Below are 25,043 nucleotides of genomic sequence, written 5' to 3' on the forward strand. Positions count from 1 at the left end.
ACACTATCATGCCTGGCAAAGATTCTTTTAAAAGGGAATTACTGCTGACAAGAAAGCTTTGGGAGGGTTATGGAGACTAGGTCAGCTTCATGCCAGATGAGGCCATCCACAGAGAGGAGGTAAGAACAACCCAATGCTGGTGGAAATCTCCAAAGAGCACTATAACAGAGCTATAGTGCTAAAGGAAGAGTATGCAGCAAGAGGCTCTGGGTCAACACCTCAGCATCTGGTCTCTGTAGATTCTGGCCCATTCAACTCAGAGACATGACCCAAGAAGACTTTTAAACAGAAATTTAATTGAAAACAAATTTTCAATACAGCTGTTTATGATCATTTTCAAATACATTGCGGTTAAACAAAAATATATATGTGAATGTACGCACGTAGAAAATGTGAAAGATACATACATTGTGGACCTGTTGTAGTGCACTTGGGCAAGTCCTAATAGTTCACTGCAGCATTGTTAAACCATCCAGGTTGCTTACCTCTGACATTCCTGCCTAGCCTTGCCTCGTATGTAAACATTTTAGAAACGTTTAGAAGCTATCATTTTCACCAAAGGAATCAACCCCAAATTAGCCATGTTTAAAAACCATCAAGAGCAGGGGAGGGAAGTGTGGGCCTGTTCAGAATACGTAAAGAAGGGAGCTGGCAAATTGTCAGTCACATTAGTTCCAAATCAGGGGAGAGAATATACAAAAAATATTTGAAGATAAACTAGACAAAAATGGTAAGTGTATTCTAGGGACATGAAATGGTGTTTTCATTAGAAACCCCTTCAAGAGGTATCTCTGAAAGAGTTTTGGATGACAAGATATCCAGGGGGAGTAGACAGTCCTTAAAAGATATGGCACTGTGGCAATTCTCCACCAAACTGTGGGAGGTGACAAAATCCTCATCGTGGCTGTGCAGTCCAGAAGGCCCCAGCGCAGTCTCAGTTCTTCCAAACCCCCAACAACATGGAAAGTAGACAACAGATTGAGCATCTCAGAGGCTAGCTGGGGAGAAATGGACAGAGTGAACAGAAATCCAGTCTGGACAAAGATCGCAGAGCTGCTGAGATGTTCTCTGCAGTGAGTGTCAGTGGCCTCCTGACCCTACCCTTCAGGCTGCATCGCCCCATCTACCACGAGGGACTGGGAACTACATGTGTCATGAGCCTGTACGCACAAACCCACTGAGTCAAAGCAGAAAAGGACATACAAGACTTCTTTTTGGTTTTTATGCTTTCCAACATCACGGTCAAAATTACAAATTTGTGTTCAAAGTTGTGGTGGAAGCCCAGGCTTCTATTTATGAAACAGACTTTTCATATTGAAAAGCTTTGTGTAAAATGCAGTCTGTAAATCAGATACTACTTAACCCTTCTGAAGACTGAGGGGTGCTTTTCGGCAGACGATTCCCCAATGACGTTCTTGAGGGCGGGCACTCTCTTCTTCATGCTGGCACAGAGGATGCTGTCAGTGAGCAGCACCACCACGACTTCCAATGAAACTTTCTTCTGACTGCTTGTTAAATGGACTTAAAGAGTTCTAGTGCCATTTCCTCAGCACCATTTTGGTTCCATGGCCAAATTATGAGGCAAACATATAGAGCATAGGAAGAATCAGGCTGGAGGCAGTTTGTAAATGTTCCCATAGCAACGGCACCTCAAATGTTCACTGATTTTCCAGGAGTCTACACAGATGTGCTACCACTTCGTGGGTCTTTTAAAAACAGTCATCAGAAAAGATTGAGTTGCTGCCATACCACAGACTCTCCCCAGATAAGGACTCCTTCCTCATGCTGTGAGAATCATGGACTGGATTTTCAGATGCTGTCAATCATAAAATCATGCAAAATTCTCTTTATAAAAATGTGAGAACACGAGAAAAGCCACCAAGTACCCGGATACATAAATATTTAGCAGAGACGATCTACCTTGTTTTTTGTAGTTAGGAAATGGCTAAATATAAACCCAAGATGACCTCATCAAAAAAAGCCCCACCCATTTGGCCTTTAAATAGTTACACCTCTCTGCTGTATTTCTGCAAACACTTCCCTTGATATACAGTTTTTCACTGTCTGTCTTGATTCTGTGGTAGAGATCTGAATCACTAAGGAGGCCTCTGTAAATCGTATCTTGAGAGTCTTTCTGTTCTTTCACAGAACAGAGAATTGGAAAACCATGTGTTTCAACAATGGTGACTCTTCGTAGAAAGCCAAGCAAACAAAGGACCTCAACTTGGCCAAGGTAGTATATTTACGGAGTGGCCTAATATTTGCAGTTCTGATGAAGATTTCAGAACTTTACCCGAGTGAAGTAAAAGATGTGTTCCATACATTTACTCTCCCCCATTTGCACAGCTCTGAGAACTTTTAAAGTAAAAATGCTCTCCAGTGGCTGAAACAGCACATGGCAGGCAGGGCTGAAATGGCATGACCTGTGACTCAGCATGCTATCTAAAAGGAACCAGTTTACAGCAGATTAGCAAAATTAGGAAAGTAAGCCAGCATTCAACTGGACTGAGCCTTGGGCAATTAATAAAAATTCACTCACAAGTTAAAAGTATCTAAAGTACAATTTTGTTTCCTTTTTCCAAGTCAAGAGCTGGTTTTGGAAGAATAAAAAATAATTACTATAATTTATTCTGCAACAAATACTATGGAAATAATCTAAACTTCACAATTATGTATGAAAACTGACACAACATTCCATTTATAAAGTGCCTTCATGGACCCAAACTAGAGGTCAGAGTTCTTTATTGACAAGCCATATTTAGTCACATTTACAGAAAGGCAAGGTCACACAGGGAAGCAGCACAGTACAGTGGAAAGAACTCTCGACTTGGCATCGGATAATCGCATTCGAACATTGGCTTTGCCACCACTTAGCCCTGTAATCTTAAGGAAATGAGAGCTTTTCTGGACCTCAGGTTTCTCATGAAAATGAGAGGTAGTACCAGACTGTTGCCAGCACAGTCTTTGCTTAGGTGTGCAATTCTACGGTAAGTGACACGTTACTCTTAAATCCCAGCATCTACACCTTGTTGGTTCCCATGTTACTGTCTGTAAAAACACGGAAGTTCCGATCAGCTACACTGGGGGTTATTGATTTGGCTGCTTTATAGAGGTACATAGAAGTCACAGTAGTTTGGCTGCCAGTACGTATGTGTAGGCTCTGAAGAATCTAGATAAAGGGAAATCACAATGACATCTGTTGCTATGATCTTATGCCTCCACCGCAAAGAGGAGGAGTGGATGGCAGTCGAGGAACACTAACCTACACATAACTAGATACTGTCCTTCACGAAGACGCACACTTCGGTCAAGTTCTTCATCAAGTAATACAACAAATTTTGAAAATACACCTAGTTGGGGTTGTTTGTCTGGTAAGGTAACTTTCCCTGAACAAAGCAGGTTTGTTATTCAGGGAAAAGACTTTGGTTATTCATAGATTGGCAAATTTATACTCAGATTGGCTTTTTAAAGATGAATATTAGCCTAATGTTAGGAGTATTCTGATTTAATTTTACTACCATAACCAGGTAGTATTTCTTAGTGGGACCACTGGTTAGTATTATGTCTGCATCAAGAACACTAGAAGACAAGCTTTCTTTCTGTGAAAGGTTGTTTCTGCTCACATTTTTTTTCTTTGTGTACATACAGGTATGCCAACATTTAAGCAAAAGTGTAAATGCCAACCTGCAGAATGTTAGGAGCTGGCAAGCTCTTGGAACAAAGTGCAAACTTAGTTCACATCAAACATATTCCATGCCTCACCAAAGGAAAAGCTACACTCACAGATTGGGCACTGAGGGTCTAGTTAACCAGAAGCACACACTTCGACAACAACTTCACTTCTGTAAATCTTATAACCAGTCAACCATAAAGTGGACTCCATGTGTGCAGTGTCGATACAGTGAGTCACCAAGATTAGCTTGGGAAGGCTCACATCTGAGTCTGTGCCTTCATCTAGACCTCTCATCTCCAGCAGTATGCCCCAACCCATAGAATATCCTGGGGTCTATCCGACTCAACTACTCAGAACAGAAATGAAAAAGCAGTACAGGACCAGGACATTTCCATTTGTACATTCCCTCCTGAAAGACTGCCGAATTTGTTCCAATCAAACACAATCTACTGCAGGGAGTCTTGGCTTTACAACTACCTGGCAGAAAGCAAACAGGGTTTGAAATCACCACTTGATTTACAAAAAGGGCACCACAGACATTGTGTGGTATTCTGCTGCAGTCGAGACTGCTATAGCTCTCCTAATACAGAATAGTTCAAAAATTGTAGGTCAGAAGTAGGACAAAAGGAACTCAAAAACTCAGGCAAAAATCAACAGTAAATTCGGCCACCTTACTGATAAAGTGTCTGTCACTGATCTACACTCTTCATTTTTGCCTTTCAAGGTTTTTAAAATTTTGCTAACAATATTAACTTATTCAAACTAAGGAGAATATTTGTAGGGATAAATGGAGTACAATGGGGAAATGTTCACCCAAACAGCATCTCTCCAGAAGAACTTTGAGTGTTAAGCACCTGTCATCTCTAATTATAGTTGATTTATAATTTAAGACAGGGTCTCTATGTATCACTGGCTGTCCTGCAAGACCAAACTGGCCTTGAACTCCAGAGATCTGTTTGTCCCTGCCTTCTGAGTCCTGGGATTAAAGTGTCCATCATCATGCCCATCGAAATTTTATTTTTCAAGTACTCGAGACTCTAGAAAACCAACTATTTGTAAGATACCCATTTTAGAAAGAATCCTATATCACCATATTTGCTCCACAGTGATAACAGTTCACACTCAATCAAATGCTGTCCTAGAATTCCTGGAAGTAATTTGTATTTGTGCAAACAAAATCAGAAAACAAAACAAAACAAAACAAAAACCCTGTACTACTTGGCACCTGAAAAGAGGATGAAGATGTAAAATGTCACTGTCACAGTTATTTCTGCCAACTCTGGGGTGCTTTTTCTCATCACTATCAGAATCTATAAAAATGATGAGGACAGCTACTGGAGGATTTCCCACAGACAGGTGAAGGGTTTAGAACCTGTAACAGAGGAGAGTTTTTGGTTTAAATGAGTTTTTCCAATGTATTTGCACTTTTGAAGCTAGTCTACAAAGTATCTTAATGTGATCACTGAATTTTTTATAAAGCAAAATAATGTTCTTTTTCACAAGACAAGAAATTTAATATACTTAAACCTATGCTGGAAATACACAAAAGACAATTATACATGTTACTAGCAAGTCTTATTTTGTACAAATTACAGAATATCCATTAAAAAACCATACATATGACCTTGGATGGTACATTTCTATGCTGGCAAATATATTTTCGGATACAAAGGCACTTTGAAAACCCAATATGGTTTGGTTCATAAGTTTGCAAGGTACAAACAATTTTACAAACGTATGATTACACTGAAGAGCGGTCAACAAGTGTGACATCACGTAGAAAACAGACTTCTGTTTGTAAAAACAACACTGGTTTTATGGGAATAAAAGCAGTGGTTTCCAGCAGCTTTAGTGAAGATATTCAGAAGACTGGCGGCCCACGGTCTGAATTTCTCACTGGCTGGGTGTGATGATAGGATGGGCTGAAGGTGATCAGCAAGAACCCCCAGAAAAAAAAAGAGAGAGATAACCCAAGACCCCAGAACAAACCCAGAAACCTTAGCAATCGGAATGGCTTGGAGGAGAGCACACAAGGCCACAGTCTGGGCAGGATCCGCCTGGGATCCCCAGCACACGCCGACTCTACCTGCACTACTGGGTGCTTCCGTGTTGTAGTGATGATGTCTCCGTTTTCGAGCACTGGGTAGTACAATGCTTTGGATTGTACAGTACTGGAAAATTTTGGTCCTCAAACAATTTCTTCTCATTGACTACATCGCTGCAAAGTCAATCTGTACATAAAGCTGCCTCACTCCAGCCTGAAAAGTTAGAGAGAACAATTAGAACCAAACCTGTAAAACCTGTAACAGATGAACATTCTAAAAAGTGGCAGGAAAGCAAGCACCACCTCAGTTTTCTTTGAAAATGGAATCATTTTTGTCTTCTGCTTCTAAGAAATAATCTATTTTCATTTTAAGTTGTCAAACCACTACAGAAAAAAAAATTCTATGCTATTAGTCACACGCCCTACTCATGTGCTGTTAGATGGGGTTATCCATTTGCCATCACTGTTCAGAGGACACGACAGTGCTTGATTAGCCACTATTAAAACCAGCTTACCACAGGCTAGCTCTTCTCATGACAACATAGGCACTTATTTAATAATCACAACCAGCAACTGGTTACTTATTTTACATGCCAGTTCCTTCAGTTTGGGATATGAACTTGCTATTCAAGAACACTGCTCTCTAAATTACCCCCTATTTCATCTATATTATCAATTTTATTCTTTCAATTGGGTCATTTCTATTAGTGTCAAACACACTATAGTTTCCTCTACCTTAAAAATCTTTTACTTCACCCAGCATCCCTTCCTGCCTGGATAGTCTCAATCTCTGCTCTTGTGGGTAGCCAAAATACCCAAACATGTCCACAGTCACAGTCTCTAATTCCGTTGCTCTTGCAGGCATTTCAACCCTGATTTTACATCTCACCACTTTCTACAACTATCTGTCAAGCAACTTCCAAACTGCTCATACCATTCCACACCCAGTTCTCAGTCCTGATTATCAGGAATAATACATATTACCAGTCTCCTGGAGCCAAACACTTTCCCTATGACACTTTCTGAGAATATTCACTGGTCAGTCTCCTTCACTGTTTTTGCTATAATTGAGCAATAAACACTGACAAAAGGCTTAGTCCTTGTAATCTATACTTCTTCTCTAATGGTCTCTCTTTACAGCCAGACTGTAAGTCAACCTTTGCATGTGTTCATACCTCCACGTTTGTATGTCCAGACTGGAGCTTGCACCTACCCCTTGCATTGGAACTTGACATTGTACTGGGGGTATCTAAGAAGCAGCACAGGGCCACTGTACTCTTTCTTCCCATCAAACCAGCTGACCTACCCTCAGTACTGCTCCTTCAAAACCTCTTTCTGTTTCTCACATCCAATATCCAATCTACTTGCAAAACTTGGTGGCTTCCCGTTCAAAATATTATCCAAACCAGAACTTGACCACTTTACATCATCTCCATCACTTTGAACGAACCCTAGCCACCATCAACTCTTGTCTAGATGTTATCAATGCCACCATCAACTCTCTTGTCTAGATGTTATCAATGCCACCATCAACTCTTGTCTAGATGTTATCAATGCCACCATCACCTCTTGTCTAGATGTTATCAATGCCCCTTGCCTGGCTTTCACATTTCTGTTTATTCTCAGAATACTAACTACAAGGACAAGTGTCCCTCTATGCCTCCAACTACCCGACAGCGGATCTCCCTAAGTCCTTACAATGGCCACCAGGCTGCTGTGGAATGTGGCTCCTGACTTGCCATTTGATCTCACTGATCACTCCTCCTCCTCTGTTTACTCCCCTTAGCTATACAGCCTTCCTGGGAACTTTGCTCCTTATGACAGCCACACGACTGTTGCGGAGTATTCCTTTACACTGTGTGAAGATGTGTCACTGTGATTGGTTTAATAAAGAGCTGAATGGCCAATAGCTAGGCAGGAAGAGGTTAAGCAGGACTTCTGGGGACAAAGAGGATTTGGAGAGGAAAACAGGTGGGGTTGTGAGCCAGACATGGAGAAAGCAGCATGAACAGTATGCAGAGATGCCATGCAACAGAACATAAATTAAAATAAATGAGATAATTTAAGTTATAAAAGCTAGTGGGACAAGCCTAAGCTAAGGTCAAGCTTTCATAATTAATAAAAAGTCTATGTGTTAGTATTTGGGAGCTGGTGGTACAGAGAAAGACTTGCTACAGAAGATGTTCTCATCACACCCCTATGAAGACATCAGTGAGGGCTGTCTTCACAACTCTGTGATGATATATTGTGTCCCCCAATATACTGTGTACCCTAATAAAACTTATCTGGGGTTGGAGAACAGAACAGCCACTAGATTAGACATAGAGGCCAGACAGTGGTGGTATACACCCTTAATCCTAGCATTCCAGAGGCAGAGATCCATCAGAATCTCTGTGAGTTCAAGATCACATTAGAAACAGAGCCAGGCAAGGTCCCTTTAATCCCAGGACTTGAGATCTCATGTCTTTGCTTGGGAAAGACACATGCCTTTAATCCCAGGAAGTGATGGCAGGAAGCAGAAAGGTATATAAGGTGTGAGGACCAGGAACTAGAGGCTTTTAAGCTTTTAGGCTTTTAACAGTAGTTCAGCTGAGATCAATTCAGATGAAGACTCAGAAGCTTCCAGTTTGAGGAAACAGGATCGGCTGAGAAGTTGGAGAGATAAGGTTAGCTGTGGCTTGTTCTGCTTCTCTGATCTTTCATTTTCACCCCATTATCTGGCTCTAGATTTTTTTATTTAATAAGACCTTTTAAGATTTGTCTTACACAACCCTTACAAAATGCATTTACTTTTTTTTTTCCCCCCGTTTTTCGAGACAGGGTTTCTCTGTGTAGCTTTGGAGCCTGTCCTGGAACTCACTCTGTAGCCCAGGCTGGCCTCAGACTCACAGAGATCCACCTTCCTCTGCCTCCCGAGTGCTGGGATTAAAGGCGTGTGCTACCACTGCCCGGCTGCATTTACTTTTTTAATCTAGTAAGTATTTACTCTTGCATTTATTGCTTTCCAAGCAATAGCCTCTCACCTAGGAATACAAAAGGGGGAAAAACCTGACAAAATAGCCTTGTCTTCACAGTTTATATTCTATCAGGGCCTGGAGAGGAAGAAGAGGGAAGGACAAGAGAAGAAAACACCAGTTGTCAGATGTAATGCCAGAGGGGAAAAACAAAGACCGCTTAGGAGAAGACAGATACTTCAGACAGTCCAGCCTCCTTGCACCCTCACCCACATCCCTGCCACTTTGTCAGGTCAGCCCAGGACCAGACACTCCAGACACACCTACACTGCCATTTAAGATCGTAAGATTACTTATTCAGTCTGTTTATCACTTCTGTTCTTCCACTCTAATGTAATCTCTCCAAGAGAAACATATTTGTCTTCTTTTGCATTCTAGACTCCCAGAACCTTCGTAATATCTGGCACACAGCAAGAGGTCAATAAATATTACTGAATGAATTAAAATCCTATTAATTTCTTTCTTTCAAGCAAAAACTACTTTTAAATAGAAGCAGAAAAAAAAGGAAAGAAACGAGAATGCTCTTGCCAATACTTTATAAGGAGAGGTTCCCAGCAGAGGATAAAGAGGTATTAATGTGACCTTAGAACAGTAACACTGGGCTCCTCAAAACACTACTCATTTCTATTTCGGCTCATTTTTTCTGGAACTCAGGTGGAAAGGTTCTGTGCAATAGTGATGAATGCATGAACTAGCTTTAGGACCTATTCCAGTAGAATACAAAAGTAGACAGACCCTAGGTTGTCAGCACAGAAAATATGCTTTTTGCCTTCCCGAGAAAGCCTTCCATGACAAGCTAAAACTCTTGTTATTTAGCTTACAGAAAAGTGAACTTGTTTCCACTTCTCTTTGGCTAACAGGCTTGTAGGGAAGAACTTCGCATTTGTATGGTCTTTACCCACAAATTAAAACCTAAGCCCAGTTCTCCTCACCGAAATAGTGTTGATGAAATCAGTGCTACTGATTTGCGGGAGCGTTATATGCTCATCTAATATTTAACAAGTAGTTAATAAACCCGCTTCCCTAGAGTGGGCTCTGTTGTCAGGAGCATGTGTGAATATATGAGACAAAAATTTCACTCGCTACAAAGGCTGTTATTATAAATTATTCTGATTTACTGCAAGGATATGAGTTGATTTACTCAACCCAGATGGCTCTGGGATCTTCTATGTGTAATCTTAATAGAAAGTAAAAATGTTGCCCAAACATATTGTTTAATATCTTTTCTTTTTAAACAAAATTGCTAATGAAAGTAAAATGGGCAAAACAGTTGGGCTCCTTTTTATTGCCTGCCATTTTCATTACCCCAGTCTTAGCACGGGGAAGACAGTAATAAGAAATGAGTAGCCCAAGGCGATGAAGAGGGGACAGAAAAACAAAGGGGCTAGATAAATTATCTTTGCATAATCATGAGTTAATTACTCAATCTGATATCAGTCCCTGAGGGGACAGCAGCTTTCCACAAAAGCTCAGTCCAACAGCAAAGATAAAGAAGTCATTTGCTGCATCCGCCTGTCCCAGAGGGCCGGGCAGCTTGGTTCTCCAGTTCCCATGTTCATTCCAATCTCCTTCAAAGTAAAGAGAAAGCCAAATTTCCAAAGAATCCTCTGGCCAGTGACCAATGCCTGATACAAAGAGATCTAGGGTTTCCCGACAGGAAGACGTGACAGCTATCCCAGTGGTCTGCACCTTCTTTAATGGGAAGGATGGCTAGTCATTTTAACCCTCTCAGTTCACTGCCCTGTCTCCACCCCAAAAGCTAGCCTGGTGCTACCCGCTTGGGATAGCTCCAAGAAAGAAGTTAAAGTCAGAAAAACAAACAGGAATATGACTGCAGAAATGGTTGTTTTACTTGTATCTCTTGGACCAAAGCAATAGATACATTTTTGCTTGAGTTTTTGACTGAACATGTTAATCTTTATTCCTTTGAAATGCAAAAGGGGGGCTAGGAAGATGGCCCAGAGATTAAGAGCACTGCTCGCTCTTCCAGAGGACCCAGGTTCGATTCCCAGCACCCATACGGTGGCTCACAACCATCTGTAATTCCAGTCCCAGGAATCTGATGCCCTCTTCTGGCCTCTGCTGACACTAGGCACACACATGATGCACAGACATATGTGCAGGCAAAACACCTACACATATAAATTTTTTAAAATGTAAAATGAAGTCATGCAGAACTATCTTCCTTCTCCACAAGAGATACTACAGAATTAATGAAATGTAAGTAAATATGACTAAACTGTAAGTCAAGAACAACAATATAACTGGTTAGCATGACACACCTGTTATCCCAGTGCTCTTGAAACAGAGGCAGGGGCAGGAAGCCTATAACTTTGAAGGTACCCTAGCTACAGAGCAAGTTCAAGGCCAGCCTGGGCTACTTAATGACACAGCCGGTGAGAAGAACCAAGAACTGGGGATACAGCTCAGTGCTGACTTAACATCACAAAACAAACACAAGGAAAAGGAAAGAAACCAGATCTGGCGTCTTTTTCTGTAAAGCGCCTGTGGTAACGAACACATTAATCCCTCTCACTGTAACTGACACCTCGCGGGCTCTCAGTGCTGGTGGTGCCGCCGCCGCCGCCGCCGCCATCATTATTATGTCCGCTACTACCGACCAGCCAGTGAACACACAGACCATACGGTTTAATGGAAACAGCAGACCTAGGGATACATAAGATCCCATAGCTGTCTACTTAGCCTCCTGGACTTTAGGTACATGTGATAAAGGAAGGTGAGAAAAATGGCTAAGGGAAAGTCTGCAGAGCAGGCAAACAAAATCAATCAATACCCAATAAACATTAAAGCCCATTACAGAAAGAAAAAAAGAGACTTGGAAAGGGAGGAAAACCAGAAACCTACTTAGAGGAGGGAATAGGACCCTCTCTTCTGTGCATACCACTCAAGTAGAGAGCACAAGCCTGAACGATGCTGCTGGTCAGAGAAAGGGGAGACTATGAACACAGGAGGCTGGAGGAGGCGGAGGGTTTCTGTAATTTAGGGACCCTGACTTGTGTTTGGGAGGAGGCTTTTTGATTCCTTCCTGGATATACTGTTCACTTCTATTTTGAGGTCAGAGGACAGAGCACAAAAGGCAGGAAGCTGGGGGCTCAGGAAGCCGGGGGCTCAGGAAGCCAGGGGCTCAGGACTTAACTGGTCTAGTGGGGAGAGCAAACTGGGAAACTGAGTAGGGTTCTGCCAGGAGAGAATGTGTAGTAGTTTGGCTGGCTTTTGTGCTTTAAGGAATGGACAAACATTCCTTTTTTAAACAAAAGCCATAAACCACTGAATTGCTTCTAACCCAGAGTCCCACTTTCTGTCTGTTTCTAAGTAAACACAGAAACAAACTCTCCGTTTCTCCAGTTATCAACTGATCATTCATTTCAAACCATTAGTTTACATGGACACCGAGGAAGACTTTGCTGCACAAGACAACTTGGACCGTCCACACTGGATCACCTCACTACTGTTCCTAAAGGAGTACGAGCCCCCAAGTGACTTCCAGCAGCTCCCTCCCCTCTCCCACACTCACACACAAGCCTGTCTTTAGCAGCTGAAGAGAAATCGGTGCCTCTGGAAGATGATAAAAGGACAAGGCCACACAGTTCTAAAATCACACAGACGTAGACCACGTAACTAAATAGAAACTTCAAACTGTCTGATTTCTGTTTCTTTCCCTTTAAAGTGACCTAACACAAGCTTTCATGAAAAGGTCTGTAACTGAAGCCCACCCCTTATATTCTCACTCAGGGTCAGCGGGAAGAAAGACACCAAACACACAGAGTCAACTCAGCAGCAGGAAGTCCTCCTCCTTTAGAACCAAGAATAGACACTTTCTACAACAGAAAGCATCAGCACGAGTCTAAAAAGTGGATTCATTTACTTTACATCTACTCATTTTGTGTGGGGTGCTTGTGGAGGTCAGGGGAGTCAATTTTCTCTTCCCATCATGTGAGGTAGGTCATTAGGCTTGGCAGCGAGGTCCTTCAGCTGCTGAGACATCTCACTGTATGTGATCATTTTTGCCCCCCTCAAAAAAGCAGTCAACTAGGTTTCATTTTGATAAGTGAGAGTTCTAAGTAAGATGTAACTTAAAACACAAAGTAATTTAAAAATTTACTTTCATGAAATGAAATCTGTTACAGCAAGCCCTGACATTTACTCATGCTTCAAGGACACATATTACCACTGCATAAGCAGAAAAGGAAATAAATTATTTAAATATTCTATTCTGGTATGTGAGCACTAAAAAAAAAAAAAAAAGATAAAAAAAAAAACCACTTTAGAATCACTAAGTGTAAATAAAAGTTATTTTAGAATGTGACCCCTACTTCTCCTGGGTGGCGTGGGGAAGGGCTTTGATTACCTTTACAGCAAGCCTCAAAGAGAATCCCTGGTAGCTACAAGGAGTGAAATCAACTAGTCAGGACCTTAGCTGATAAACAGCTTTAAGTATTCAAAGCTCAAATATCGCTTCTGAAACAGAAGAGGCAGCAGAAGGAACGTTCAGACTCAGCCATTTCCAAAGGCAGGGTTAAGACTTCCGAAGCCTCCCTTTGCTCCCGCGGTTACAGCTTCAGAGCCCCGACAGGCAGCTGCTACGGACGCAGTTCTCCAACTAGAAACTGCACTCCTTTTCACAGAGAAAACTGTGACTCGGCGACAAAGCCGTGAGTGTGCAGGTGTGCAGGGTGTCCTAGAAGCTCACAGAAGCCCCACTTCGAGGATGGACGCAGCACTAGGAGAAGACACAGGGTAAAGGAGAGGACCGTGGTCTGGAGGGGGCAGTAAGCAGAAGGTTACTGCCACGTCCCTTCTCCTTTGTCCCTGAAACATGGAGCCAGTGAGAAGTATTCAGATACACTGCATAGGCCTCCAAGGCTTCATTAAGAAAGCCACAATGATGCACGTTTATAGAGATGAGACACATTTACGTACTGTGTCTCTCAGAAAGATGTTAAAATTCTGAGCAAGTGGTACCAGCACACTGTATAGCAGAATCTTAACTGCATCTAAGACTGGGATTATGTAAATCCTAATTAACATTAGATCTGTCAGTAATTCATTCATAAGGAACCTAAGCATGGTGTCTCTCATCAGGAGGCAGAATCTCTAATTTCTGTAATGCCTTGAATTTAACTAGACTGCATATTATATTCATGTCTAAAGATATGAGAGAGAGAAAGAGAAATATGTACCCAGTGACACATACATCATAGAAAAGTAATTCTGCTTAGAGGGATGCTTAGACTCCATTCAATAATACTAACTGAAGTGGAAGGCCCTGGGTTAATACACAGCACTGGAAAAAATAAAATAAAAAGAAAAAAAGAAAGAAAGAAGATCGTTAAGGACTTTTAAAGGCCTTCCAAATGTTGACTCAGGTTGGAGAGCAATGTCTCCTGCCCTTTCCCTTTAGTAGCTTAATATTTGATACATTAAACATAGGATTTTTAAAGCTAGCAGATACAGAGAAACTCTTAAAAGAGGTTTGTAACAAGTCATACCTGAGTAAAAATATTATGTGTTTGGCTTAAGATCCACCTGGCGTCAGCATCAGGGGCGACTATGAGCTTCAAGGTCCCAACGTAAACATCAGAACAGAGCGTCCAGAAGTGCTGTTCCTGTAAGCTGTAAACACCTTGTAACTGTTGCACCTGAAACACAGGCCAGATGTCAGCGTCAAGATCAAGACAGCCCCCTCTTACCTACATATAACTATCAGGCAAATCAGAAAAAAGGGATTCTGGGACAAATGCCTACGGAGTACTCGTGTTCCGGTGACATTGAGACAGACTGGAGAAAGAGAATGAACGAACACTTATCAAAATCTGTAGAGACATCTGAGGGGAACTAGAGGGAAGTTCTCATTTCACACATGGATCAGAGAAGTGTTTAAGTACAGCCAGGTTACAAAGCAGGACAAAGTATGACAAAGTAGACCACAGAAAAAGGGGGAGGAAACAAAGGCCAGAAATCAACACAGACTTAGAAGTGACTGAATTCATTCCACTGAAAGGTTAATGGCCAGAGGGACATTTCTTTTATTAAAGATAAATCTGAATACCTACACAAATGGACAAAACACAGCACACACAGTTAAGAAGAAGTATGGCAGTGAGATGACCACTCCCCTAACTCCTGCTCCGCCTCTCCACCCGTGCTCTGCATTTGGAGGTGAAAACAGAGCCCAGAGAGCAGAACTCTGTCCTCTCCCAGGGTCACCACATGCCTTCTCCATGCTTCAGACATTCCTCTGTCCTCATGTCCCCACCCCCGAGAACCTGACCCATGGCCTGCACATGCTGGCTAGCACTCTACTCCTGAGCTACTTCCCGGCCTGACTTTAAATCTTTTCAGTCCTAATCAGTGCCCACGATGCCAGATGTGCTACTTAGCTGTCATTCTCCCTAAATGTCTGTTGAGTACTTCAATCTTAATGTATTATAAACAGAGTCTTATTTGGAATTAACTTCCTGCTCTCCAACACTTCCCACCCTCCCCTCAGCCTCAACAGCAGCATTACCGTACACCAAGCTGTGAGACAGCACCCTTTCCCCTTCACTAATGCAAACCTCTAAAAACACATCCCAAATGTGTATTTGCCTCCATCTTGCTGCCAAGGACAGAAGTCTGAGCCAGCTTTTAAAACATGCTCTCTACACAGGACAATCTTGTTAAAGCACAAAACTCATTACATTCCCACTGCGCCAAAGCATTCCAGATCTTCCCACTGAGAGTGAAGTCTAAGCCTCTTAACATGACCAAGACCTCCTAACATCTGGTCCTTGCCTTCTTTCCAACCTGCCAATCACTTTCCCCCTTATTTATCATGCTGCAGCCACAAAACCTGTTTTGCTAGTCTCCAAATACACTAAATTAGTTCCAGCCATAGCTGCCTCCCATTAGTGGTTTTGTGTGTGTGTGCATTCTGGAACATTCTTCTTAAGGATTTGTATATGCCTGGACACTTCTGGTCATCAGGGTTTCAGTTTCCTTGGATATAGCTTCCTTGCTGAATCTGATGTAGCCATCCATATCTACCACATTGTCATTTCATTTCTCACAGTGCACATCACTGATATTTTCATATCACTAACATCACTTAACATGTTTGTGCCCACTAGACTGTGAGCTCCATGAGAGCACAGTGTCTTTCTTTGTTCACCATTTGTCTCTAGTGTTTTAGAAGAGGATCTGATACACAGTGAAGACCACAAAAACAAAACAAAATAAAACATAACAAACAAAATCATCGAGAAGGTGGGGGAGATGGTTTCAGCAGTTAAGAGTACTTGCTGCTCTTCAGAGAACTGGAGCTCAGTTCCCAGCACCCACGTGAGGCAGCTCACAACTGCCGGAACTCCAGCTCCAGGGGCTCTGATGCTCCTTCTGTCCTCAAAAGGTACCCACACACGTGGCATACATACACAGAAACACATGCATATGCATAGAAATAGATATTTTCAAATACACTGGTGTGGTGGTATGAATGAGAATGGTCCCCATAGGCTCATATATTTGAATGCTTAGTCCCCAGGGTGTGGGAAGGATTAGGAGGTGTGGCCTTATTGGAGGTGATGTATCACTAGGTGAGGCCTTTGAGGTTTCTTTCTTTCTTTCTTTCTTTTTTTTTTTTTTTTGTTTTTTGAGACAGGGTTTCTCTGTGTAACTTTGCGCCTTTCCTGGATCTTGCTCTGTAGACCAGGCTGGTCTCGAACTAACAAAGACCTGCCTGCTTCTGCCTCCTTCCTGAGTGCTGGGATTAAACCGTCTGGCTGCTTTGAGGTCTCAAAAGACCACAGCAGGCCCAGTTGTGTGTATGTGTGTCTTTGTTTGTCTGTCTCTCTGCCTGCAGATCAGGATGTAGCTCTTAGTTACTGCTCTAGTGCCATGCCTGCCTGCCTGCCTGCCTGCTGCCATGCTCCCTGCCATAATGAAACAGACTAAACCTCTGAAACTACAAGCAAGCCCCCAATTAAATGCTTTCTTTTATAAGAGTTGCTTTGGTCATGGTGTTTCTCATAGCAACAGAACAGTGAATAAGATAATTATATACTTATAATATATGCTTATTTAATCAGTTAACATATTCTATTTCTTTTAATAGCTCAATTTCTAGACATGGACAGTACACATATTTTCTTTAGTGAAGTTTAGTAAACTCATTACTTCGTAATGAGCTTACTTGGGTTTATATGAATGACATTCATGGTCACCATGCAGTCTTGGAAGAAAGATTAAATTATATGCACATACCACCCATATTTATACAAGATGAAAATCCTAACAGTTTGGAAACAACATACACTCCAAAAGTTTGCCAATCTTACCCTCTGATAGCACTGGGGAAGTGTATTTTCCAACGAGGGAGGAGTTCTCTGCATTAATATTCCAACAGACTCTCTTAAAAGAGGAATAACACTAAAGGAAAAAAAAACTTATTAAGCCATGTTTTAATAATCTCTGTTTGCAAAAAAAAAAAAAAATCCCTGTTTGCAAGATGGTAATACTATACTTCCTTAAAGTACAGAGTATGATTTAATAGAATTTCAGAAAAAAAATAACCTACTGGTCTTTGTTCCAAATTTCTCATAGATTCAGAAAGTTATTGAGTAAAGGATCTAGAGAGACAATATCCACTAATGTATCCATTGATTTATCTACTATTTCCCCCTCCCCCCCAACGAGGTTTCTCTGTGTAGCTTTGCGCCTGTCCTGGAACTCACTCTGTTGGTGTCCAACTCACAAAGATCCACCTGCCTCTGCCTCCCGAGTGCTGGGATTAAAGGCGTGCGCCATCACCGCCCCGCCTATCTACTATTTCTAAATTTGGTTATTTATTTACCAGTCATAGCTCAAAAAGAAGCATGTGTGCATGCACAGTACTCATGCACCTGTGCCTGTGGATGTCTGAGAAGACTAGAAGAAGGCGTCAGATCCCCTGGGGCTGTCAGCTGTGAGTCACCCAATGTAGGATCTGGGAGCTAAACTCTGGGCCTCTGCAAGAGCAGCAAGTGTTCACAACTGCTAAGCCGCCCCCACCCCCCCAGCCCTCTCAGTCATATTTTCACTATTTAGAATATAGAGTAGCCTGGTTACTCCCACAGACGGATGAGGACTCCTCTAGGGATGGGGTGCAAAGGTCACTACGGACACAGGTGGTCTTCACCCAACATCCGAATTATTGCTTTAGGTCATTTGGATGACTGTGCTGAAAGCAAACGAACAGCACAGTGCTAAGGGTGATGCAGGTGCAATAACCCTCTAACCTTGGAGCTCACTTTGCTTTTAGTTTGGACATGATGAACCAGCCTATCTAAAGAAGGCCCACTCATCTACAGGTCTGCAAAGCTCTGCAGGTGATTCCAGTAAGTCAGGGGGTGACACTCTGCTCCACTGTTGGTACAGACCGGGGGGAGAGATCAGAAATTACCTCACTGCCTTTAACAACTGAGGCCACTGCTCACTTTCAACCTTGGGCAGTCTCTAACTGGCAAATGCAGAGCTCTCTGGGAAGCATCTGCAGGAGGTGGGGACCCCGGGAATTCAGGCCTGTGATCTCAAAGCATCTCACAGCAAAGTAGCAATGGAACTGTGCCTTAAGGATTTATGCTATTTCTAACACAAGAAGAGACACTACTGCAGACCAATGTCTGGCTCACCATCATAGTCAGAACTGTGCCTAAAGGATTCCTGCTATTTCTGACAGATGAGAAGGAAGAGCAACTACTAACGCAGACCAAAGGAACAGGGGCATTGTCTGGCTCACCATCATATTCCCAAGGAGGCCTAGTAAAGTGCTGGTCACCAAGTATGCCCGTGATAAGTATTGACTGAATAACTGACAGATACACAGATAGCAGGCATTTTAGAATCTAGATTAAAGAAAAGGACACAGAAAAAGAATTAGAAGTGTGTTCCCAACTTTTAAGTATGGAATGATTTCTTGAGTAAAAAAGAATACAATGGGAACAAAGACAGAGGAGATTCAACAGATGGAAATAACTGGGATCTTACAATATAGGGGAGCACACAGTGACAGCCAGGTTGAGGACAAGCCAGTTTACTAAGCATGGAGGCAAGGGAGCAGAGAGGATGGCATTTTCAACCTGGACAGAGTTTCAGTCATACTCAAGTAAAACGTATTTGTTTAGTGACAGCTACAAGAATGAAGAATTAAATATCATCGGTGACTCCTTCTTAACCCTAGAGCCTTCATGCTCTATCCATTAACGAGATGTCCTGATCCTACACCCAAGAGAGTTTGTGACTAGTTCATCCTGCTCCACAGCCACAGTGATTTCCAGATCACTCACCTGGATTATTACATTAGCCCACAAAGTGCTCCTTGGCATCTAATCTTACTGCCCTAAATCCACCTGGCAGGCAGCTTCAAAGATGGCTCCCTTGGGATTCACGTTCCCAGGTCATCTACCCCCTAAAATGTGTTTAGGGTGGAGGGAGACCTAACAACTTGCTACTAATGGACAGAGTACGTACGACAAGTGATGAAATCAGCTTCCTGATTAGCGTCAACACTCTGGCCTCTGACCTAGCTTCTTTCACCCTCACTTGCTACCTACCTCACAGCCGCCATATTGTGAGCTCTTTTCCTAAGAGGCCCACGGGTCAAGAGAAGAAGGGACACCTCTGGAGAGGAACTAGAATCCAGTCCACTAGCCCCAAACAACAGAAGACTGTCAGCAGCTGCTTGAGGGAGGCTGAAGTGGCTTCTCCTCAGCTGACCCTGCAAAGACTGCAGGCCAGGCTGACAACGTGATTGCTGCCTTGTGAGAACTCCCAGTTAGCCAGGCCCACAGCCTCCTGAGCTACAGAGACTAGAGGAGAAGAATGCATATTAGCTACTAGGTTTCTGTGGGATCTGTTCCGCATCTATACATAACAGCTATTTTCTATAGAGCTATGAGGCTAACCCACAAAAAACAAGCACCCCATCCTATGTTCCCTACTAAATGCTGGGTCAGAAGCTCCCCACTTCCTAAGGGATGAAATGTGAGCTCTTTAACATGGTACTATTTTGGGGGAGAGGAGGGAGGTCTCTGATCCCTCTACCTTTACTGCTTCTCAATCCCTGCTTCACATGTAAGCTCTTCAAACATGACATAGCTCATCTTGTTCCTTCCTGTCACACTTTGGCTAATGCTACAATCTCTGCCTAGAACGTTCTTAAGTGGGCCTTTTGTTCAGCTTCTATGATTTCTTTAATAAAACTCAAGTCTGACTTCCGTTGGGGTGTGTTTGTTGATCATGACCTGTCCTCTAAACTATGCGATGTCTACTCTTAGCTCCTATAAAAACATGAATGATGTGGGACGTGGTGGCACATGCCTGTAATCCCAGCACTCATGAGCCTGGGGCCAGATTGTGACACCTAGAAAGACTGTCTCAGAAAAAGACGGAAAAAATATCAGTGGTATCTATGGGATTGTTATATTGCAAAATCATCAAGCTGTTTTCCTCTCTATATACTGAAAAGTACTTTATGGATTAGGACTTCTGTTTGTGTCCCCAGCATTTGAGTGTTTGGTGTATAACTATGTATGGAACAAAATTTACAGCTAAATCCACTGAATAAAATTAATTCAAGGAGTACACTTTAGGTTGTGGAAAATTACTAAACCTCTCAGAATATATGAAATATTAACAGAAAACACACGAGTGCAGACTGTAAAGCTCAGTAATGAAACACGTGGCAACAGAAAAGGCATCTCCAGTAGCTTACAGTCACAATGAAGGAAGAAAATACAACCAGAAGGCCATTACTTAAAACAATACAATATGCTCCAGTCCAGGCCTTCCGTCACACACTTTCGGGAGTCATGGTTAGGTCGGAGAAGGCTGGGAAGAAAACCAACTGGAGAAGAATCAAGGAGTTGGACAGTTAGGACTACTGGCTGTCAATGAATTCACCTACACTGCAGAGGAACCCCTGTTTCTGTCTAGCATCCACACTAGTAAGATGAATGAAGACTCGAGTGGGAACAAAGACATGAGAGGGACGATGTATGATTACTCTATGTTTTTTTCTTCCCTCCAGCTTCATTTCTCAAGGAAAAGAAAGGGTTAAGTCAAAAAGGGCTTCACATACTTAAAGGGTCAGCCATCACCTTTACTGACCGGGCTCTTCTAGGAAAACTGGATCGGCTACCAGTCACAGCAAGCCCCCCACTGCAGCCATGGGCATGCCACCTAGCTTTCCTAACAGAGGTCTGAAGTGTGTCAGGGGGTCAGGTGTGGGCTTGGGGAGGATGCCAACAGCTGGGGAAGACAGTGCTTGCTCACTCACAGGAGGAAGTGAATTCAGAACCAAGGTCATTTTCAAAGTCCATAGAACGCAAAAAAAAAAAAAAAAAAAAAAAAAAAGCCTGTAGGGACTCCACTTTTGCCTTTTAAATTGTGTTTAGCTCAGGAGTTTCTGTCCATATTTTTCTGATTAACTATCATAACGGGGAATCATAAAACGGACTTCAGCATGGCTCTCTCTAGCCATAATGAAAGGATATGGAGGAAAAGGCAAGCTGAGCACATTCCTGGCTGAGGTAAGACTGAGAGCTGCATCCAAACCCTGCAGGGAAAGGAAGAGCAAGCATCTGGAAACAGTCAGAGGCTCGCTTCTAGTTGACTAACTCAATTCTAGCTTTCACAATGGAATGCTAGTTTCCTTTCATAAATGACAAGAGATGACTCATTAAGCATGAATTTACCAGTAAAACAAAGTAATGGTTTCATTCTTCAAAAACTCAACATAAATCTATGGTCATACTATAAACATAAAATTAATTCCAAAGCCTTTTAACAGGTTAAATGAGCAACATTTACTCTGTGCTTCAAGTAATTCTGCAATGGAAATAAACTCAAGTTTTATTTCAGACACAGCTTTTAGGGAAAGATCAGCATATTTCAATAGTAAATTAAATAACCTAACAGTAACTGTAAATAAGGTAAACAATGTATTGGGGTTGGTGAGATGGTTCAGCAATTAATAGTACTTGCTACTCATGCAGAATGAGTAGAACTGAGTTTAGTTCCCAGCACCCATACCAGCAACACACAAGTGCCTATAGTTTCAGCTCCAGGGGGCTCGTGCCCTCTTCTGGCTTCCACGGGCACTCACATGGATGCGTACATACACAGACACACTTAGATATATACAAATAAAATAATTCTGGGAGTCTGGAAAGATGGCTCAAAGGTTAAGAGCACTCTGTACCCTTGCAAAAGACCAGCATCAGTTCCCAGCACCACATAATGGCTCACAAGCCTCCAACGACAACTCTAGGAAATCTAACGCCCTCTTCTGGCCTCCGTGGGCACCAGGCATGCATGTGGAACACATACATACACATATCTAGGCAAACACTCACACACTTAAAAATAAAAATAGTGAAATCTTTACATCTTTTAAAAGCATACACATTATGAAACTTGTGAAGGAAAATGATAATTAAAAACTTCAGAGTTTAAGTAATTAAATCTGAGAAAAAAATCTAGCAATAATTAAAACAATTCTTAGGCTGTGTGTGGTGGTGCACGTGCATACCTTTGATCCCAGCACTTGGAGAACAGAGGCAGGTGTATCTCAGATGAGTTCAAGGCCAGCTTGGTTTACACAGTGAGACTCAGGAAAAAAGGGAAAAAAGAAAGAAAAGAACAAAAGCCCCTCAAACCTACATGATTCTTACAAATTGGTTTATTTAGTGAATGCTTCCTTCTCATCATTAAGGATTTTTATAACCTATAAATATGGAGAGAGAAAAAATGAAAATTTTAAATTAATGTAAATCTAAAGGTCAAGTGTATATGTCTGTCTACTAAAAGAACCAAACCCAAAAATATGCGTGTGAATGCCTGCATGTGTGGATGCACCACATGCATGTCTGGTGCTCACAGAGGACTGCAGTTAGAGGTGGTGGGACCTCTACAAGAACAGCAAGTCCTCTGAACTAACGAGCCATCTCTCTGAGAGCCCCACTCAAAAATCTTTTAATGGACAAAAGAAGACAAAGACATTCCATCTCTAACAGTACTGCAAGGTACATGTAGACATGTTGTATTTAAACAACCAACCCATGGTCATGGATGATTATCTTGAATTTCATAAACCTAGTAGAGAACAGATCTCTCAAAGAGATCCCATCTGGGGATGTGGTTCACATATAACTATACTAAACTTCTGGACCCTGGGGTCTCAATCAGTGCACAGGACAGTGGGTGTTTCTTACTTGGAAATGAGGACAATAACAGACGCTACGGAACCCCCACAGTCATGAAGAGGCCCCCTTTCCTTAAGCATCTGGGACGTAGTTGTAACACTTCATGTGTCTGCTTTTTGCAACAGAAATATCAGCATATAACATCAAATTAGTAAAGAATTCTATTTTTGTTTATATAGCACTTAATAGCTTTTAAAGTGATTTCATAAAACCTTTGGAACAAAAATATCAGCATATAGCATCAAATTAGTAAAGAATAATATTTTGTTTATATAGCACTTAATAGCTTTTAAAGTGACTTCATAAAAGCTTTCCAATTTTATAATCACAACAGTCCAAAGTATCCTTAAGAAAATGTTGGGGTCACAGCATCTCAGATGAAGGCAGGATCATGGGGGATCACTGACCCAACTCTCTCCTTTTATAGATGGGAAAAACAACTCGAAGAGGCTTAACCAGCTTGTGGTTTGTTAGTGACACAAAGCCAAGGCTCGAGCTGCCGAAGAGCTTGCAGCTCCTCGGCACAGTTAGGTCTCCTGGGTGCACTTAGCACCTGTCCAATTACATATCAAATAGACAACACATTGGGGGAGATAGTTCAGTGGGTGAGAAGGATCCAAGTGGGAGGACTTGTGTTTGAATCCCCAGAAGCCACACAGAGCAGGATGCAGTAGAGCACATCTGTAATCCCAGTGACCCTGAGACAAGACGGGGGTGGAGACAGGAGAATGGACGGAAGCTGGTGAGCCAGCTAGTCTGCGATATGCAGGGGCAAACAACAAAGACACGCAACTTCAAACAAGGTAGCAGGCAAGGACCAGCACAGGGGGTTGCTTCTGACCCCACAGGCATGTGTAGAAGTGCTCACATGCCTTTACATGCACAAAGTCACAAACACAGACACATACATATATCACACATAAGCATATGCAAAATACGCAGTATAAAAAATTCAATTGCTAACAGAGAATAGTTGGAATACAGGATATCCTTTATTTATACGGCACTGAACCCTTCAAAGTAAGAGTCAAGTACCCCCAATTCTGTGACTCTCAAAAAAGAACCTCTAATAAGCAGAAGGCAACATGGCATTTCATTGTATGCTTACGTACAGGTGAGGAAGAATTTATTGAAGAATATTCAGCACTTTCAGATCTTGATGTATAATTTACTATCTTTGTGTGTTTGAGTCAGGGTCTCAAGTAGCCAAGGCTGGCCTGGAACTGAGAATGTAGCTGAGAATGACCCTGAACAGGACCTCCCCTCCTGCCCCCCCAATCTCTGCCCCCTAAATTTTGGGATTACAGGCACGACATGCCCTACTTCAATTTGTTATCTTTTTCAAAAAGTTGTTTTTCAGACTTATTTACTTTTCCCTGAATGTATGTATGTGTACCCACATTTGTGCTTGGTGCCCATGGGGTTTGAAGAGGGTGCTGGATCCCCTGGAACTGGAGATATGGATGGCTGTAAGCCACCATGTGGGTGCTAAAACTAAACCAGGGTCCTCTGCAGTAGCAACAAGTGCTCTTAACCACTGAGCCATCTCTGCAGACCCGAACTTTTTAGCTTAATAAAATATCTTTCCTTCATTTTCATGAACGAGAAACTAATACTCATGCCATCAAACCATCAATATAATAAAAAGGAAATCTAAAAACGTAGGAGACAACACAACCAACCAAGGGAGCCAAAAGCTCCCCATACACACGGCTTTAGAAGAGGCCGGAATAAACTCCCACACGTGTATTCACCATCAGGAGACAAACGCGTCAAAGAGATAGTGAGAGCTGGAGGAACCAGCCACCTGCAACCAAGCAGCAGCTTCCTCTTGCTTTCCCTCCATTTGATAATGAGCTCAGCAGAACCAGTTACCATGAAAAGGAGCACACCCCAGCAGTAAAGGAACACAGTTATGGAAGCGGCTGCTGTCAAGCTTTGCCAGTCTTGTTTTGTGGGCAAGCAGGCCATTAGCAATGCCCGGTGCGGCAGGTTTAAGACTGTATAAATGATAACCCATTAGAATGGCACACACCAAATTACAAGCTAGGTATAATCTTATCCTCTTTCAA

At 42.3% G+C, this 25,043-nt stretch overlaps 1 protein-coding gene across 1 annotated transcript in view; it reads right to left on the reverse strand.

Moving 5' to 3' along the window:
* Positions 1 to 276: 276 nt before the first annotated feature.
* Positions 277 to 25,043, reverse strand: part of Slc30a7 (solute carrier family 30 member 7) — a 73,080-nt gene continuing 48,313 nt past the window's right edge. Inside the window, exons 9-11 of the mRNA XM_059266130.1 lie at positions 17,068 to 17,158; positions 14,242 to 14,391; positions 277 to 5,931 (exon numbers count right to left, since the gene is read on the reverse strand). Coding sequence (XP_059122113.1) covers positions 5,884 to 5,931; positions 14,242 to 14,391; positions 17,068 to 17,158 — 289 coding nt within the window. The 3' untranslated portion in view covers positions 277 to 5,883. The remainder of the gene's footprint in view (positions 5,932 to 14,241; positions 14,392 to 17,067; positions 17,159 to 25,043) is intronic.

Source organism: Peromyscus eremicus, chromosome 6 (genome assembly GCF_949786415.1).
Source record: "Peromyscus eremicus chromosome 6, PerEre_H2_v1, whole genome shotgun sequence".
Taxonomy (NCBI): domain Eukaryota; kingdom Metazoa; phylum Chordata; class Mammalia; order Rodentia; family Cricetidae; genus Peromyscus; species Peromyscus eremicus.